The sequence below is a fragment of the Marmota flaviventris genome, chromosome 3, assembly GCF_047511675.1.
Source record: "Marmota flaviventris isolate mMarFla1 chromosome 3, mMarFla1.hap1, whole genome shotgun sequence".
In the NCBI taxonomy this organism is placed as follows: Eukaryota; Metazoa; Chordata; class Mammalia; order Rodentia; family Sciuridae; genus Marmota; species Marmota flaviventris.
Genome location: NC_092500.1, coordinates 177,960,685 through 177,980,574, shown reverse-complemented (window position 1 = coordinate 177,980,574; position 19,890 = coordinate 177,960,685). Strand labels below are relative to the sequence as shown.

General features: G+C 54.6%; 1 protein-coding gene across 1 annotated transcript in view; it reads left to right on the top strand.

Annotated features, from left to right (window-relative positions):
- Myom2 (myomesin 2) overlaps positions 1-19,890 on the top strand; it is a 62,288-nt gene that overhangs the window by 16,845 nt on the left and 25,553 nt on the right. Inside the window, 11 exon segments of the mRNA XM_027952120.2 lie at positions 51-101; positions 894-1,058; positions 3,129-3,290; positions 5,268-5,409; positions 7,208-7,407; positions 8,009-8,062; positions 12,261-12,388; positions 14,775-14,958; positions 16,089-16,263; positions 17,695-17,816; positions 19,357-19,544. Of these exon segments, the coding sequence (XP_027807921.2) occupies positions 51-101; positions 894-1,058; positions 3,129-3,290; positions 5,268-5,409; positions 7,208-7,407; positions 8,009-8,062; positions 12,261-12,388; positions 14,775-14,958; positions 16,089-16,263; positions 17,695-17,816; positions 19,357-19,544 (1,571 nt within the window).

Sequence of the window (19,890 nt, the reverse complement as noted above, 5' to 3'; positions counted from 1 at the left end):
TGGGCCCTGCTGGTCTCTTTCTTTGCCATGTTTACCTGATTGTCCTGCAGGGTTCCGAGGCGACGAGGAGCCACTCTACTCCGTGGGACTCCCAATCGGACGTGAGTGGGGCTGGGGTCTGGGAACACGTGTGCAGACAGCGTCCAAGGGAGAACTTGTTGCTAAGTCAGGTCAAATCTTAGTTTTGAAGTTATATTTTGTTAGACTCCTAGGTTTAAAACATATACAGTTGGTTTTCCTTGCACCCCTTACACCCCTGCCAAACGTACCTTTGAGATCTGGTCTGCCGACACTGCTGCGTCTAGTTAATTCGTTTGATGCACTAAAAATGACACTATTGATGAATGACCACTGTTCATTTTGAAACTAAGGAGCGACTTCTGAGGCCTCAGTTGGGTATGAGGTAGGGAGTCGGCCCTGTGCTTAAGTCCAAGACTCGGGTCCGAGCTGCGCCTGAGTGACCGGATCTGACTCCGGGATGCTCGTCTGCCTCCGACCTGGCTCAGCTCGGCTGCTCTAACAGTCCTGTGGCTTATGTGACTGAACAACAGATGCTAATTTCTCAGGGTTTTGGAGGCAGCAAGCCCAGGGCTAGGGCACTGGCAGGATGGGTTCCGGCAAGGGCCACCTCCTGGTTTGCAGATGGCATGTCCTTGCTGTGCCCACACCTGCAGAGACCAGTCCTCAGGACCTCACTCAGCCCTGCTCACCTCCAGAGCCGCTGTCTGCTAACCTGTGGGGGCTGGGCTGCAGCCTACGAATGTGCTGGACACACGTTTGGGCCGGCAGGGCTCCCGAGAGGGGGCACAGTTTGAGGTGGAGCTCTCTGCTGTGGTCAGGGCACCTCTGAGCGGAAGCCACCACGGCACTAACTGTCCCACTCGTTCCGGCAGTGCCCCTGTCCTCGGTGATCCCGTACACACACTTCGATGTTCAGTTCTTGGAGAAATTTGGAGTCACCTTCCGAAGAGAGGGTGAGACGCTCACACTCAAGTGCACGCTGCTGGTGACTCCAGACCTGAAGAGGGTGCAGCCACGGGCCGAGTGGTACAGGGACGGTGAGTGTCTGGCCGCCCGCGCTGAGAGTGCTGGGCAGCAGTGACCCTTGATGCTTGCTTGCATGGGTTGGCCTTGCCCCTGCCACTGGGCTTGCTGTGGTGGCAAAGCCACGCCAGGGACTGGGGGGGGGGGGCTTGGGCAGCCGACACTGACCTTGAACTTCATCTGGGAGAACCCTGGAGAGGTAGTGAGGAGCTTCCTGAATCCAGACGTGTCTGTGTGGTGTCCACAGCCCCATGCAAGGGCTGCCCACACTGAACCCAGAGGAGTCGTCCACACATGCCCCGCCCACCGTGGCTGGCCACTGTCAGGGCGAACTGTGAGCTGGCATGGCTCTCTGTGTGTTGAGGGACAGCCAGGTGGCTCTGTTTGTAGAGGAGGGGATGCCGTGACACCTGGCCAGCTTCCTCACTGGTGAGACACCCAAGACCATCCAGTGTGACCAGCCTGGGGGGCTGCGGCCATCCATGCAGACACCAAGGCTGTTCAAGGCCCGGATCCAGCCAGGTCTGCTGAGGTCCTATCCAGTGTCTTACGGTTGCTGCAGGCCTGCGACCACGGGAAGGCCTTCCCCGACAGGAAGCAGGCTCCAGGAGGCCTGCGGGAGGAGCCCTGGGAGTCCTGGGAGCCCGTTTCAGGCCGTGCTGCAGGCTGGTGCAGGACCCTGCCCACACGCTCAGTGTCTGGCAGGCCCTTGCCCTGACTAGACGGTGCCTTCCCGCCAAGCCCTCATGGGGGCTCTGGCTCTTCTCTTGGGCACTGTCATAGGCCCCCACTGCATGGTCTCACCCAGCCTACGCACCCAAAGGCGGCCTCCTAACACCACCACATGGGGTTAGGATCTCAACTTGACTTTTGGGCGGACCTAGGTCAGTCCCTAAGACAGTCCTTTTTTCCTCCCCAATTTTATTTATTTATTTATTTGCTCCTTTTAGTTATACATGATACTAGAATATTTTGACATACTGTACATACATGGAACATGACTTCCCGTTCTTGTGGTTGTAGGATGTGGAGTTACACCACTCAGGTATTCATATATAAACATAAGAAAGTTACGTCCAATTCATTCTACTGTGTTTCCCATTCACATCCCCCTTTCCTTCCCCCCCCCCCCCCCCGTCCAATCCCATGAACCAACACTTCCCCCACCCCAATTTGGCCTTTGTTTTTTTTGGATTGGCTTATTTCATTTAGCATGATAGTCTCTAGTTCCATCCATTTACTGGCAAATGCCATAATTTCATTCATCTTTATGGCTGAGTAATATTCCATTGTGTCTATGAGCCACATGTTCTTTGTCCATTCATCTATTGAAGGGCACCTAGGTGGGGTCCGTAGCTTCACTATTGTGAATTGAGCTGCTGTAAACATTGATATCCTAAATGTGGTCTTAGTTCAGAAATCCGTATCAAGGCTGGTTCTCCGCTGGTGTTTTCTGGCCTGTCATCTGTTGGACACTCGCAGCCACTGCTCATGGCCTTAGAGGGAATCCCTGCTTAGACAATGGGATTCTGGGCTTAGTAGGGCCCTCCTGGGCTGCTGGCCAGGCGGCCTGGGTTCTCTTGAGCACGGACACCCCTTCCTGCTACGTCTAGCACTTTGGTGGACATCCCTGTGACTGTCAGGCAATGCCACTCGATTGCCTGCATCCTCCAGGTCTGCCCCAGGCTAGGCGAGGCAGATACAGGGCGGCCGAGGGTGCTCTGCACGCAGGCCGGGGTGTGGCCAGCTGCGGGGCTCACATGCCCCGTCTGCGCTCTGGCCCACCGGAGCACCATCCAGTAGGCGCTCCTGAGTACCTGCTGGGTGCCGGAGGATGCGGGTGGGAGCCGGCTGTGTGCTGAGAAGCAGGACCCACAGGGAGCCTGGCTGGAGAGGGCGTGCTCAGGTCTTGGCTGTGGGGGCCTCTGCTCCCCCCAGGAGCTCTTCCCACTGCGCTTCTCTGCGCATGTGCTGTGCATGTGACTGGACTGTCCTGCCTCTGGGAGATGTCTCCAGCAGCCACTTGGTGTTCCTGTGCGTCGCTGGGTGGCTTCCGAGCCAACCTGAACTGGATGCTCTTTCAGATGTGCTGCTGAAAGAGTCAAAGTGGACCAAGATGTTCTTTGGAGAAGGCCAGGCGTCGCTGTCCTTCAGCCACCTGAACAAGGACGACGAGGGCCTGTACACCCTGAGAATTGTGTCCCGAGGCGGAGTCAGCGACCACAGCGCCTTCCTGTTCGTCAGAGGTGGGGCTGGGGCACGGCCTGAGCCTGCAGAGAAGGCGGCCCCACAGCGAGAGGGTCCGAGCAGGGGTGTGGAGGGGCGAGGAGGTGGCTTTCCTTGCAGACCTCCCTGACACAAGGCAGACACTGCCCGGGCCCGCTGGTCAGCTGCCCTGAGAGAGGAGGCCACGTAAGTCAGAAGAGATGTGGCGTGGCCTCCCACCCATCCCCATCTTCACCAGGGGTGGAGGGACCCTCGGAGTTAGTTTGGAGCGAGAGACGTGTCCAGCCTGGGGAAACCAGTCAGGCCCCCCTTCCCTGCCAGCTCACAGAGACGGGGACAGGGAGCACTGCAGTTCCCACGGCCCAACTTCAGCTGGACCCATGTCTAGGACATCCCAGCACAATGACCAGGAATCCCCGAAGCTCCGGGTCAGGCAGGGTCCTGGTGCATGTAACTCCCATAGTGGGTCAGGGCAGGGCTCTGAATCCTGTTTGTGGAAAGAAAAACAAGATTCAGGATGTGCCAGGCTCAGTATCGGCATTATACATGTGTTACCCCCATGCATTTATGACACAATGTGTGACGGGAGCGTGTGTCGGGTAACAGCACTCACAACACGTAGTACGTGACGTAATAACACATGCATAAAGTGTGCGCAGAACACATCACACTCCTCCAAGGCTCGAGGCACGGGGACCAGCCTTAATCATGCCGCAGCTGGAGACCAGTTCCCTCTGTGAAGCCACAGGCTCTGAACTCGGAAGGGGCTGTGTCCTTCCCCAGCATCTGCCCGTGGCCTCCCCTGCACCGCCCCGCTGCCGTCTGCAGGCTCCCGAGAGGCACAGTGGCTGCTGCCCAGTTATCCATCCTGATTGGCAGGCCTTACCTGGGCTCAGGGTTCATCACATCATGTGACGTCATCGTCATGGCACATGAGCAGGGCTGCAGCCCAGGTGTGGGGACCTGAGAGGCAGTCAGTGTGCTGTTTGTCCATGTGGCCGCCTTTGGGCCAGTGTTTAAGGGAGGGCTCCTTCATTAGAGAACAGCTCAACACCAGGACACCGACCTCACCTTCCACACTTCCCCCAGACCGTGAGGGTTGGCAAGGTGGCGACCTTAGACCCTTCAAGGTTTGGCAGGCTTTATTAGGATGGCATTAAATGTACCTGCATTCTCTTGCATTCTTCTGGAAAGATATTTCACCCCGTGACAGTGTGCTGGTGCGACCCAGCTTGGACTGCCTTGCTTATCCAGCAGGAGGGGAACGTGCCCACGTGGGCACTTCACCCACAGGTGACTTCTCGAGACAAACGTGAGGGAAAGTGTGGGCCAATGTCCTGAAGCCCTCAGCTCTTCAGATGCTGGGGAGAGCGTGTGGGCAGCCGTGAGCTTACACTGCTGCACGCGCTCCAGCCATGCCCGCCCTAAGCCCACCTCCAGACGAGGAAACGAGGTGCTCAGAGTGTAGCTGCCAACACCTCTGCTCCCTCAGCACAGCCAGAGTTAACACCTGAAGACAAGACCTAACTGCATTACGGTTGTAATGAGTCTGTAAAAAGAAAAGGTCGAGTAGTGACCCAGACTTTTGCTCACAACTTCCAGAAAAAAAAGTGTCTCCCAATTTTAGGGATTTTGAAATATGAACGTGTCTAAGGCAATATTTCTCAGGCATTAAAGTGCTGACTCATCAGATCTTTGACAACATGCCATTACGTGACCACATGACACTAAGAAAAGGTGAACCTTAACCTCAGATCCAATCAAAAAGTCACAGACTTGAGAGTCTTGCAGAGGGCTCAGTGTTCCGAGTTTTACAACAACTCCTAAGTGAGTTGTACTTCTTGGCACTGACCCGCCAGAGGATGGACGGGTCTGAGTGACCGAGACGGAGATGGCAGGTGGTCTAGCCCAGCAGGCAGATCTGAGTTTGGAGGAGCAGGGACCAGGCTTGCAGTGACCCTGACTTTAAGTGACAGTGATCATGTCTTCCCACTCAGACGCTGACCCGCTGGTCACAGGGGCTCCAGGAGCACCCATGGACTTGCAGTGTCATGATGCAAACCGAGACTATGTCATCGTCACGTGGAAGCCACCCAACACCACCACCGAAAGCCCTGTCCTCGGCTACTTCATTGACCGGTGAGTGGGCTCGGCTTTCTTCCTGTGACGGAAGCGCCTGAAATGAACGTCAGCCCAGACGGCGAATTCGGGTACATTTACAAAGGCAAGCCTCTGGTGCTCTTCCTGACTGGCTCGGGAACATCACTCCTTGGGCATCTAACGCTCTTGACTAGGTGGTTGGGAAATATCGCCTCCTGGTCTGAGCCCAGGGTAAGCCCAAGGCCACTTTGTGTTGATATTGGAGCCTTGTTGGCCGGTGGCACCCAGTAACAAATACGGGCATGCTCCACCCTGGCAGGCCATGTGCTGAGTGTCCCCCTGGGCCTAGGGCAGAAGGGGCGCCCATGTGGCAGGCGATGCTCGGCCCCCACCCTGAGTGTCAGCGCGGCAGGAGCCACACCAGGTCACAGTCTCCACAGCTCTGGCCTCTTGTTCTATTGAGTAAGAAGGGTTTCTCTGCTTTCCAGGTTTAGCTCAAAGGATAAATACTGGATTTGTCTTTGTATTAATAACTTAAATTTAGACCATCATTAGATCCCCTGGGGTTTTAGCTCTTTGATTTTCCTTTATTGGGTTTAATCCTCAGAGCCTGGGAGGAGTACTGAGCTGGCCCAGTGCATTTGTTAGATGGGGAGTCCTTGGTCATACGTTTCAGCCATTGGAAGAGATGGCTATTACAGAAAGTGAATTTAGAAGGGGGGCAGAAGGGGCAAACTCTGGGGCTACAAGGGGGGGTTCTGGCAGGGATTTAAGATACTATGGATATGACAGTAAAATTGGTGGTTTTTCGGGAAAGAAATCAGTTGGTGTGACTTTTTGGCTTAGGCAGATGGGCTTCTCTTCTCCAGCCCAGTGAAGGCCCCTGTTTAGCTAGGCATCCACCATCCAGAGACCTGGGAGCAGGCCGCAGACCTGAAGAGTGCCGTGTTCAGGGCTTCCCTGAATCAACAAGCCAGCCACCCCTGGGACGTCTGTGTTTCCACCCATGCCGTCACATTCCTTCACGCACCTCTCAGTCAACAATCCACGCTCCTGCCCCCACTGACACCTATCCAGAGCCACAGAAGGCACTTCCTTCCGGCGGTCTCCACCATGGACCTGCTGGCTGGGTTCTGAGTCAGTCTCCTGCAGACCCCCAGGGCTGACCATGCAGGACTCTGGCTGGCACAGGCCAGGGTGCATGGATCGGAGAACCTTCTGTCTGACATGAATGCACCCTCAGGCTGACGTTCTCGTGGGCATTTAACGGGAAGCTTTTATACTTAGATTTCTCGACCACTGAGAAATGGGGGCTAATCTTTCCTGCATTCCAGCTCTGGTCAGAACTTATTTCCAGGTATTTCTGGACAGAAATATCTTAATGTTATTCAGTGTACTGCAAGTCAGCGTCCTGGGAGAGTCTGTCCCCTGGCTCAGGTGGAGAAGGTGCATGTGGGGGCACTGAGGGAAAGGGGCTACTTTGGCATGTAAACTGGGAAAAAAACTATGGAGGTTAGAGCTGTAATAACTGCTTGCGGCTGATCTCACGCTGTAAAGTATGAAGACTCAGTAACTTTTCCATCTTCTGTCTATCTGCATATGATACCTATCTGCTGTAGGAGGTATTTATAAAGAGGTAGAGAAAGATACTGTGTTTCCCGAGTAGCGCTGTCTTCCAGTTTGTTATTCTTCTGTTTGTGGAAATCCGTATTTTCATGGCATGGCTTTTGCCCTGCGGGAATCTCCAGGAACAACTGAAATGTGTGGCTTCGCCTGTGAATATTTGGTAGTTGGCTGTGTGTGTTGTTTTCTACTTTCCCCCTGTTTTTATTTGAAGATGTGAAGTGGGAACTAACAACTGGGTTCAGTGCAACGACGCCCCAGTGAAGATCTGCAAGTACCCCGTGTCGGGACTTTTCGAAGGACGGTCTTACGTGTTCCGCGTGAGGGCCGTCAACAGCGCAGGCGTCAGCAGACCTTCCCGGGTCTCCGACGCTGTGGCTGCCCTTGACCCCGCTGACCTCAGAAGGTTACAAGGTAGGCTGGGGACATTTAAGTTAAAGGACGACTGGGTGATTTGTCCTTCCCCTTGGACCCTCCATGTGTGAGCCTCAGGAATGCTGTGAGAGCCGAGCATTCTGGGCTGTACTCCCGTCCCCATGTCTCTGTCAGGGTCCTGCAGAAGGCGGACAGCCAGGCTGACATCTACACTTTCTAACCAGTGCTTCCTGTTCATGGAGCTCTGTCCTGGAATCCCTTCTCAGTCCACAGATGACATAATCACAGCACATAAATATGTGCTAATGAGGGCACGGGGCCTTGAAGCCAAACTGCCCTGAATCTGCGTCTTCACTTCATGTAATACAGGTTCCTCTCCTTAACGGCATTGGACCCTTAATTGTGGCTTTAATCAAGCCAGGGTACTTTCCTTACCTGCCAGGTTCTTTGGGTCCACTGTGAGGAGCTGAGAGGTGCTAAAATGGCCAGGAACCTTCCAGAACACCGTCTCCGCCTATTCCCGGGGACTGGCTGTGTTGCAGGCAGATGCAGAGTGGCTCTAACCTTGCTGTGCATCAGGCCTGCCGACTCTTTTAGGCACCCTTGGGTGCCAGCTCAGCATCACCTTTTCTCTCTGCAGCGATTCACCTGGAGGGAGAGAAAGAGATGGTGATCTACAAGGACGACCTTGAAGGTGAGCAACTCTGGGGCACTCGGTTTCCGCTGTGCCTGCTCCGTGGTTTAGGATGCTGCTTAGTGATATGAGAGGACAAGACGTTCGCACGACGGGCGCAGTCTTTCCAAGTGGGAAGGAAACTGCAGTTGAGTCTGCAGGCTTAAGAACCACAGATGTTAAACAGGCAAGTGAGGCAGAATGAGGAGCAAGGGGTGAGGCCGCAGTGACCTGTCCAGCTGGGCTCTCAGAGCATGCTTCTGGGGACCACGAAGGGAGAGCAAACTGAGCTTGAGGTTCGACGGCACTGGCCTGGGTCAGTCTAAGAACTGGGTCCTGTCCTAGAACTCTGTTAATAGAAGTGTTCTATTCACCTTTTTTTAAAGCAAAAATTTCATTCCTAACATTTAAACTCAAATGGGCTGAGTCTTTTCTGTGGAATGATGTTCTGGTTGGAAAGTTCCTGTCTTTCCTTATATTTAATATTGTGAGCACTTCTCATTGATAACCTTCTCAGAGGCAGCTAGAAAAAGTAGCTAAGGAGATTCCAGTGTTAGTGATCATATCACAGAGCACAGGAGGTGAGACTCTGGATCAACCTGGAGCCACTGGCCCAGAGAGGTACTTCTTAGAGCTTCTTTATCAACTCTGTGTTGGAAGAGCTTCTTCCCTGAGACAGCCGCACATCTGGGTTTTGCTGATTCGCTTCCGTGTTTGACGTGTGCAGCCCCCACAGTGTGCATGCTTTGTTTCTTATGCCCGGGAAAGATGCCTTTCTAGGGCCCGGGGTGAAGGTGTGTCTCGGCTGCCCACAAGGGAAGTTAGGTGCTGAGGAATGCCCTTGAGGGCTGTGCACAGGTGCCGAGGCAGCACCCGAGCCCTGGGACACCTCCACTCCAGGACCTTAGACACCAGCAGGGGTGCTCCATAAATAGGAACAGAAGGCAGTGTCCTGCGCAGGCTGACTCCCAACTCCCAGTCTCCTTCCCCCAGCCAGCACCGCGCCCAGTGCACAGTCACGCTCTACCTTGCTTTGGTGGTTAGAATATAGAGGCTTGCATGATGGAGAAATGACTCCGGGCTATACTGGAGAGATTTCCTTGCCGCAGGCCAGCCTTGCAGGACAAGGGGTTCTGGTGTGCCCAAGGAAGGGCAGTTCTACCTCAGGGGAGATGGGGTCAGTGGAGAGATGCAGTCTGCCCACCAGGGCGGACACCTAGGAATTCAGACAACACAGCACAGGGAGAAGGTGTGACTTGCTTCGTACACGTCACTAATATGATGAAATCCTCTCTGCGTAAAGGTCCTTGTGATGAGCAGTGGAGACAGGAAGTGACACAGATTGACAAGTCTTTTGGGGGCAGGGACCTTTCTAGCTATGCCTCTTGGTGGAACAACTCTTACCTGTGGACGCTAAGTGCTGGTGTGCAAGGTGGGGCCAGCTCTCAGAGGCCCGCGTGCCTGGAGCAAAGCTTCAAGGACAGCTTCTCCTGTGCGGTGGGTGGGCAGCTCCTGGGCTGCCCTCCTCCTCTGCGAACTCCTGGGTGGGGTGGTGCTTTGTCCATGCCCTGGAGACATTTCCAAGGCTCTGTTTACACAGCCGGCCATGGAGGCAGAGGCCAGGACCCTTAGATGAGGGCTGACCTCCTGGGACATTGACACTGGCCGCAGTTCAGCCTCGCAGGGAAGGGGCTTTGCAAGCCCAGGACAGGGAACAGGCGGCTGCCGTGGTCTGAAGCCAGCCAGGTCGAAGGCTCTGGCTTGGCCATAGGAGCTGGAACACTTGTCTGCTCCCCGTGGTCACCTAAACAAGGGTGCCTCCCCTAACTAAAAGGTCCTCAGCGAGGAGGAAGCTCTACAGTGTTTCTAAGCAACTCGCGTGGGTCCGAGCATTTGCTGCCAGGGAGCTCCTTTTTCTACTCTTGTCTTTCCTTCACATAAGCTGATTTTTAAAACATGGCAGTAGCCATTCCCTTTAGTGAGGTCCCTCTGTTGGCAGAGAATGGCTGCCTGGCTGCTGTGGGCTGCTCCCTGATCATTTTGGTCTCAGTTGGTCAGTATCTCCTTCAGCCTGAGGTTAGAATGAACGCTCCTTCCTTGATGTCGTCCACCTTTTCCAGTATTTCTTCAACTGCCCTTTGGGAAGGCCAGGGCTGGCTCCTGCAGAAGGAAGTGAGATTGTCTGTGTTCTACTAATGGGCTTCCAAGCGTCCAGTGATCTGCCCTGGACTCGGCTGTGTGAAGCTCAAGTGCCTGCCAGCAGTTCACTCTGGGTTCTGCCATTGGCCTTCCTGGCTGGGCGTCCTCTTGAATTCTGGGTTCTACAGATGCCAGCTCAACTCAGGTTTCTGTGGCTGAGAAATGTCTCCTAGGTGGTCATGGTGTGCTCAGGTTAATGGAACAAAACTCGAAGACCCAGGCTTGGAGTCCAGTTCAGCGATGGTGGTTGTGGGCTCTGGAAAGATCCGGGCTCCATTTCTGCATTCTGACGTTGAACGTACGCTGACTCCTGTCTGAAATCCACTGTAATCTTGCTCCACGTCTAAGATGATGGCTGTGGAGGCTTTTCTAAGCAGCACCTGGATGAAACCTATATGCATACACACACGTATAATGCATGTATACACACACGTGTAGTAATGCACACATAGTGGTAGATATGTACGTGTGTAAATAAGTGTTTATATACATATGGGTATACATTCATATATATATATATATATATATATATATATATATTTAGTTTGCAAAACCACTTTCCCCTGAAAGCACAATCCCAGCGAGTGGGAGTAGCTAAGCAAGCTATGTCTTCTCCCACTCTCTCCTGTACTGCCCTGGGGCGCTGGACGGGGCTCCAGGGAGGCCTTCTGATAGGAAGCAGAGGCCAAGGGCAGCGTCATGAATTGCTGCTGGGAGGCATGTGCTTTTGCCTCCCTGGGTGACACAGAACGTCTTCCTGACTCAGGAGTCTCACCCCGCAGGGGCCTCCTGCTCACCAGGACTGGGTTCTTTTTCCCTGTCTTGGAGTCAGACAAGGCATTTCTCATTCCACTTCCTCTGGCTCTGGCTCTGCCTCTGCCCCCACACCCACTGGTCAGCTTTGTCTTCCCCTCTGTTCTTGGGAGCTGCTGAAACTCCCGAGGTTTAGCTTTGGGAGCTCAGCGTGGGGTTCCTGTGTCTCCCCCCTAGCTGAGTGTGGACATGTGTGGGTTTAGGGAGGCCACCCAGGGCCCTGGGCTGTCCCCCACTCCACTCCTCTGCCTCTGCTGCTGCACTCTCCTGGGACACGCCGACTCCTATTTGAAATTCAACCCACTCACCAGAATGATCCTAGATCAGACCTGCGCTCGGTCTACAGTGCACTGTGCTCATGAAATGAAACCCAATCTTGTTTTGTGCTGTTTCCATGTGGCTGTTCAATTCCTCGCCTGCAGCCGGGTCCCAGGGGAGCAACTGGATATTGTGAAGGGCACAGAGAGGTCCTGGGGACAGTTCAACCATTCTAATTATGTGCTAATCTAATTGGAAGCTCACAAGATTTTATTTCACAATTAAAGGGGCCACAAGTCTGGAAAACCTCCACCCTTCAAGAATCTCTTATAAATTCCAGTATAGATCTCTAACAGCTCACCTCGTTTTTAAAAAGATGACATCAGAAGGGAGGCGTGCCGATGTCTCTGGTTGCAAATACTCTGTCCTGGTCACCTGCTTATTAATGTCCCTGCAGAAGCTCAAGCACACAGGCGTAGCTCAGGGTCCTTGCGAATGTGCACAGACCCTGTGTGTGTGTGGGGGGGAGAAGCAGGTGTGTCAGGAGCTGACTTGTGAGTCGAGTGCTTGGAGGGCACAGGGAGGAAAGCATCAGGGAGGGTTGTTAGCTCCAGCACGGTGTCCACAGGCTGCCCGGTGCAGATGCAGCTGTCGGTCTTCCTGCACACGTTCCCACTGGGGTGGGAGCTCGTGCTGGGGAAACACTGATTCCTTTTTTGCAAATCCTTTCCCCTTCCAGCTTTCGGATGACACTCTTGTAAATTAGAGAGAAAAGTAGCTGGACTATCTCTAAGGTGCCTCATGCTCTGGCTCTGAAACCGTAGCCCTGGGTTGTTGGCCTTCCCGATGGCTCTGTGGCAGCGGCAGTGCCCAGGCTGCACCACCGGGCTGTGCCCAGGGAGCCTGGGGTTGGTGTTCACAGGGTTCATGCAGTTCCTTTCTCCTGCAGGTGACGTTCAGATCCCAGGCCCTCCCTCCAATGTGCACGCCTCGGAGGTCAGCAGAACTTACGTGGTCCTCAGCTGGGACCCGCCCACTCCCCGGGGCAAGGAGCCCTTAATGTATTTCATTGAGAAGGTAATCTCTTCAGACCCCAGCCAGCAGACCTCACCCTGTCCCTTTGCTGTGCTTGACAGAAGGGCTGGGTTCCACTGGTCTCCACAGACACTCACAGGATAATGGGGTGGGCAGAGTTGTGACTGTGGGGAGTGTCTTGGAGTGGGACCTGGCTCCAGGGGAAGGGGTCCTACCTGGGCTTTGCCACCCAGTGTGAGCAGAGCTGTGGCTCTCCTCTCTGGTTTCCATGCCCAGCTGAGCCCGAGGGATCTGCATACTTCCTCCAGCCCCCAGTGCTGCAGGTCCTGAGAAATGCAGATCGTCCTGCTCAGGCCTGTGCGCCAGCCTGTGCCCACTGGGTGGTGGTCTTATAGAGGGAACCACCTGGTGGAGCAGGCTTAGGTTAAGGATCAGACCAGTGCCTGAGGCCTTGATGACGGGGACACACTTAGAGAAGGCAGAGTGCACTGCAGCCCAGGATGCCCACATGCGGGTGCCGCCGTACACATGCACAGGTGCCCTGGATGCAGTATGCCTTCTCAATCAGCCCGTTCTGTTGCATTGGCAATGCAGGCTGTGGCACTCGACTGATCTGGAGACCCACTGTTGGGTTGTGGGCTATGGTTGAACAACACTGTAAAGTCCTACAAACCCTGCAGCTAAGGTTTGGGGATAGCAAATTTGCCTCACAATACAACGTAGAGCTCAGTGCATGGTGTGCACAAGTAGTGTGGGCGTAACTCTCAGTGTGAGCATGTGGCACACCACGCAGCAACGTGAGGAGGTGGATGGAGAGGAGTGAGGTATCAGACTGTGCCTGGCGACACCCGGCCCCCACTGGCCAGCAGGCCAGCCGCCCGGGCAGTGCTACTTACTCTGCATGAGCAGGTGGCACCACATTGGCACCACAAAAGCACACAGGGCACCCACTCGCGGCCTATCCCTGGTGGAGGCACCTCCTCCCCTCATGGCCCTGCTCTCTTCTGCCCGTGCAGTACCAAGAACCTGCAGACACGTTTTAGGAGGAGGGTCCACTTTTGGGCCAGGGAGTCGGGGCCTTAGTTCTTTCTGGCAGAGGCTAGGACGTGCAGACTAGGAGTGATGGGTGGGAGCTCCCAGGGCTCCTGCCTCCCGTGTTCACCTCCTCCGACAGGAAACGTGCCTCCCTCCACCATCCAGCTAGAGCCACAGGGGGCAGTCCTCAGGGCATCAGTGGGCCCTCCCTCCAGCAGCTGGTTCCACAAAACCTTCCTAAAAGCTGTGGCAGTGCACACCTGTGATCCCAGGGACATCGAAGGCTGAGGCAGGCAGATTGCAGGTTCAAGGCCACCTGTGCGATTCAGGGAGACCCTGACTCAAAATAAAAAAGGACTGGAGATGAGTAAGTGGTAGAGCATGCCCGGGTTCCATCCCCAGGACTGCAGGATCTCAAAAAATGACTTTCACTTCTGCCAAACCGAGAGTCGAGTTCCCTTTTCAGGTGAATGTCACTCCCAGGGCTGTGGCTGCTCCCCAAACACCTGCTCTTCCTGCAGGCTTCAGCAGGCCCCATGCACCCCGTCCCGGGCACCCCACCTTCAGAAGGCAGTTTCCCTCTGGAGGGAAAAATCGCGGGACATTTAATAGAGATTTGGAAAGCCGTGACCAAGGAGACACATTACCTATGCAGTACAGAAATGTGGAGACTCGGGAGCCCTGGTGATGTTCGACTCACCATGGTTCCAAGAGATGAAGTAGTGGTGTCACCCCGAGGGTCGTGTGGGCAGCCTGCCTCACGGCCTTTTATGTGTGGCACGTCACACACATGCCTCTTGTGCTATAGCAAGATGGCAGGACCCTGTCATCGGTCAGAGACCTTCATACCACCATGCAGGTGGCCACAGGCTCTTCAGTACACACACACCTGGCGGTGCTGGCAGCTCGGGTCACATGCCCAACACACCAGCACCCTCTAGGCAGCTGCATCAGGGTAAGAATCTTAACCGCAGTGTGAGCCACCAAGCGACAGTGGAGTTCCGTGAATATTCTCCTAATGTACCTTTAATCATATATAGGCCCTTCCGTTTTACGGAAATTGCAACCTGCGTATTGATTCCTTTATGCTCCTAAAATTCCTTCACTTTAACAGAATAATGTTTATTAATAAAATTTCCAACCTGCGCAATTTCTTACCCACTTCTCCAAATTGGCATCCCTTTCATATAATTAGCAAACGAGTCCTGTTGTCCTCTGTGTGGGACAGAGGCTCCCAGTGTCCTCTGTGCAGGACAGGGGTGTCTCACCGTCCACAGTGCAGGACGGGTACACCCTGTGGTCCTCCGTGCGGGATGCTATGGTGTGGCAGCTGGATGCTGTCTTCCTTTGCCCTCCCGGGGTCTCTGCTTTAATTCTGCCCTTCCCTCTGCAGTCTGTGGTTGGGAGTGGCAGCTGGCAGCGTGTCAATGCCCAGACGGCCGTGAGGTCCCCTCGGTAAGCGGTCTTTGACCTTGCAGAGGGGAAGTCGTATGTGTTCCGCGTTCTGTCAGCCAACAAGCATGGCCTGAGCGATCCGTCAGAAATAACACCCCCCATCCAAGCACAGGATGCCATTGGTAAGTGGTCATGGTGAGCAGCCAGGCTAGGGGACAGGCCAGCAGCAAGGTGACCTTGGAGACCAGTGGAAGAAGTCCCTAGTGTCGTGTGCACCACAGGGCACGTTGGTGTGGGGTCCCATTTTACCAGCAGGGCAGGGACTGAACCCAGTGGCACTGAACCACTGAGCTGAACCACCATCCTCAGCTCAACTCACCAGGTTCTGGTCAGTTCCCAACAGTCCTCCAAAGTTCTCTCTTGTCTCCATGAAATCAGCGAAGGGGCCGACAGTGGGTTCAGGCCAGGGTCCAGCCCTCAGCATGGTTCAGCCTCTTGTCCGTGTGGCTTGGAAGACCCTCTTGGAAGCTTTCAAAAGTGAACCTTGGGACGTTTGACTCGCAGTCCACGCTGAAGCCCAGCAGCTAGCAGGAGGCCTCCCTCCCCCGGGCCTCCCACGAGAGCTGGCTTAGGATTCCCACTCTGGCCCAGGTGTCTCCTCCCCCTTCAAGCCATATTTCATGGGAAGGCAGATACTAAATGAACAAGGCGGGGAGGCTGTGTGGGGAGTGGGGTCGCAGCCGCCCCAGGTCTTGGATGCCCGGGTTCAGTCACTCAGGCGTCTAGGGCTCAAGTCCAGACCCACAGGCTTGACACTCCCGCCACCTTGCAGAAGCAGCCCGGCCTGTTTGGCTTATTGGCACACATAGAAAGTGACAGTAAGTGGCCACACGGGGGCGTGTGGCTGAGGTGGTGAGCTAACTGGTTCTAGGGATGTTGGTGACACCAAGGCTGAAATGCTGGTGGCCACGGCCCCCGGGGGCCTGGCAGTGGGGAGAAGGTCAGAGGGTCAGACTGGTTTGATTCTGGCCCCTTCCTCCAGGCACCCTATTTGCTTAGATGGTGAGACTTGCGTTTGGAAAGCAGCCTGGCCCAGCCGGGCGAATCTGTCCTTCCCGTGATCTTTCTGTGGATTTGTGATGACAGTTCCTTTGGGGGGTCGTGTGGGGTGTGGGGAGAGCACCCTGCAGCCCCATCTCCCTTGCTCCTTGTCCACGTTCCACCTGCAGCTCCCACCAGCTCCCCATTCCCTGGGGAAAAGCCCAGCTCTCTGCAGCAACTCCTGTGTGCTGACCCTCTGTCTCCCCTGCAGTGGCCCCTTCTGCGCCTGGCCGAGTCCTTGCTTCGCGGAACACCAAGACATCCGTGGTGGTGCAGTGGGACAGGCCGAAGCACGAGGAGGCCCTGCTGGGCTACTACGTGGACTGCTGCGTGGCGGGGACTAACCAGTGGGAGCCGTGCAACCACAAGCCCATCGGATACAACAGGTGCCCCACCTGCTGCCCCTGAGCAACACACTGCCTCGGTGGGCAGGCAGAGCACACACCCCAGCTCCAGAGCAGGGCAGACTGCTGGGACACCCCTTAGACACCGTCTGTTAGGCTGGTCACAGAAAGGGGTGGGTAACTTAAAGCTCTGCCCACACAGTGAGCTGGCACCGTGCCAGCTGCTCTCCATGGAGTTGATGTCTGTCCATCAGACAGACTGCCCCCATCTGAGCTCTTCTTACTGCCACGGAGGACTTTGCAGGAAGCAGGAGGGTTAAGACGGTGCCTAAGACGTGCCAGGGGCTTTGTTTTTCCATACTGACATTTTGAACTTTGCCTCTATCTTTTCAATTATTATTGTAGTTGTACAAATTTATGGGGTTCAGTGGGACAATTGGGTTCACACCCACAGTGTGCAATGACCCTACCTAGGCAGTGGTGCGTGTTTCTGGGGTCTGCTGCGGCTTCTGTGCGTGCAGACCTCAGGCAGCCCTGCTTCACTCAGCCCCGACTGGGAAAGTGGGGAGTCAGTCTGTGGCAGGCCGCGCAGGCCGAAGCTAGCACCGTGACCTCCTGGAACTCACTGCACCCGGGTCGGGCCGAGTGCAGGGAGGGCCCGCGGTTGGTGGGCCTCTATGTAGGAAAATACAGGCAGCCAAACAATTGCCCTGTGGGTGGTTAGTAATGATGGGGTGGCAGTTTTCATTTTAAAATCTTTTTAAAAAGCATGCTATAAAAAGCTATGGTTAGCAAAGGCAGGAGGAATCGAGGAGAGCAAAGCTGGATGGTCCAAGAGTCCTTGGCCCCAAATGGAGAAAGACTGAGCAGAATAAGAGCATCAGTAGTGTTCTCACACGAATGTCCACTACATAAGCTAGATAGCAATCGCTGGGGTTCACTGGATGCTCGCCACACGCAGGCTGGCTGGCTGCGTGCTTTCTTGTAGTTTCCCCTTGAAAGCTCATAATGCCACCACAAGCAGGTCTCATCACACCCGCTGTACAGATAGGAGCACAGAGCCCTGTGGCGCCGGGTCTGGTGAGGACACACTGTCTGCCAAGGGTCAAGGCACGGTCAGCCTGTCCTGTCTGCAGTTTGGTTGCTTCTCTTTCAGTTCTAGATGCATGTGGTTCCCGAGTGCCAGGAACTGGATATTGATTTTCAAAAGGTCTTTGACCTGGACAAGACCCAGAAAATCAAAAGTAAAGGTAGAGGCTCAGAATCAGTGACTCTGGTGCGAGGTCGGCCGCTCCTGGTGTGTCTGATGCTGCGCTGCCAGGTGTTGAGTCAGTTAACGGAGACTGAAAATGAAGGCCGTGTGGCGCTCTTGTAGGAAAGCTGGCTGGGTCTTAGTCCAAGGGAGCGTCTCGTCTGAAGAGCTGGAGGAGAAGGACCTAGGTGAGCCTGTGCCATGACCCTGTGTCTTCCCAGGTTCGTGGTGCACGGTCTGACCACGGGCGAGCAGTACATCTTCCGGGTCAAAGCTGTCAACGCTGTGGGCATGAGTGAGAACTCCCAGGAGTCGGAAGTCATCAAGGTCCAGGCCGCCCTCAGTGAGTAACTTGTGGGTGGTCCTCGAGGGCGCCATGAGTTCTGCATGAATAAGCTCTCAGGGTGCCACTGCAGAGGGCCGGAGGACAGGGGTGGAGGCTGGCCCGGGAGCATATGCGTTGAGGCTGGCCGGTGGAGCCCAGGCCTTCTGCTGAATCCTCTGGTCAGCTGGCTGCTGTGTGGAAATGCCAGTGTGGGGGGAAGCAAGGGGGTGCCCCTAAATCCCCAACGGAAACAGACACCACTGCAGGCCAGCTTGATTCCCAAGGCCCCCATTCACACTAAAAGGAAGGCCACAGGGCAGGACTTTCTCCTTTCAAAGTGTGTGTGAAACAGAACCACCAATGGCCTTTAACTATTATTTTATTAATTTTTTTGGTACCAGGGACTGAACCCGGTGGCATCCTCAACCCTTTTTATTTTTTATTTTGAGCCAGGGTCTTGCTAAGTTGCTGAGGCTGCCTATGAACCTGAAATCCTCCTGCCTCAGCCTCCTGATCCACTGGGATTATAGTTGTGCACCACGGTACCTGGGCTTTCAGCTATTATGAGCTTAAGGAACTTTAGCAAGTCATTTTAGAAATCTTCATGTTTACGTCACCTTGTGACTGTATTCACGAATAGTGATGGTTAAAGATGTTTATTACTTGTGAGTCAGTGTTTGTGATTGCTGCTGTGGATCTTTCCTGTCGAACACACCATATCTTTGGACACATTCAGCGATGTTTCAAAACACAATTGTCACACATTTTGAATCAAGTATTTTCCTTTCACTTCTGAGAGACAGTTGTGGCTGTTTTATTGTTTTTCATCTGCAATTAAATTTACAAACATTTTTGGAAGTTAAGGTTTCCCTGCTGGGATCTCCAAGGAACGTCAGATCTGACCATGTGCAGGGCCCCAGGGCGAGGAGTTAGCCCCATTTTTGCTTAAGGTCCTGGTTCTTCCCAGCTTTCCCAGGAGGGACGTCCAAGCACGCCTGTCTGCCTTCTCACCCCATCCCTAGGGGATGTGGGCCATTGCTCCCATTTAGCAGCTGACCCTCCGTACTGGGGGTGGAGGCTCCAGGTGGCTCAGTCAGGGAAGCTGTTGAATTCTTGCCAACTTCCTAGGATGAGGTGGCCCTTTCCCGATGTGGGAAATGTGCGCTCATGAGCACCTGCATCGATCCAAGCCTCCACGGCTGCAGGAAGCCAAAAGGCACTGGGGCCACGCCCCGTGGTCGCTCTTCCCCACCACACGTGGGAAAGCTCCTCTGAGGTCTCCTTAGTGGGCCACGAAGGGAACCTTCTGTAGTCCACTGTCCAGACCGATTGACACAGTGCGGTGCCTTGCATCCTGTAAACACTGGTAGATGCATTTAGAAAGAGCAGCGCTGTCCATGAGAGAGGCTGTCTACCCATCCACTCATCACCTTTAAAGGGCCAGTGTCAGAGGCAGGAGGGAGAGCTGGAGTGGCATGGGTCCAGCCCTGCCCCACACCATGGGTGAGACGAGGGCCCGGAGCCAGGCTGGTCACTTGTGCACTGTGCTTTCCTGCAGCCGTCCCATCCCACCCATATGGGATCACACTTCTGAACTGTGATGGCCACACCATGACCCTGGGCTGGAAGGTGCCCAAGTTCAGCGGCGGCTCACCCATCCTGGGTTATTATATAGACAAGCGTGAAGCTCACCACAAGAACTGGCATGAGGTCAACTCCTCTCCTGTGCAGCAGAGGATCTTAACGGTGGGTTCCCCTTTTCTTTGGGCCTGGGAATGTTGGCACTCTCTGTTCAGTGTTCCAGAGCTTGATGACCTTAGGTGGTTTGATAAGGAAATAAGTGAGTGTAAAAATCCTAGCATCGTGAGGCCATGGAGTTTTGGATCTGAAAAGATCTTAGGTGACATTTGTTTTTTTTTTCTGAGAAGAAGTAAAGGAACAGAGGCAGTAATTGAGGGATCTGCAAACCGTGGGTGACCAGCTCGTCCCTTGTGGGAGCTCTGAGCCTCTGGAAGGCAGGCGCCCTCTCAGGTGCCCAGCTGGTGCAGAGCCCAGTGCCGGGGCCAGTGGTGCTGAGCAGGTGCTTGTTCAG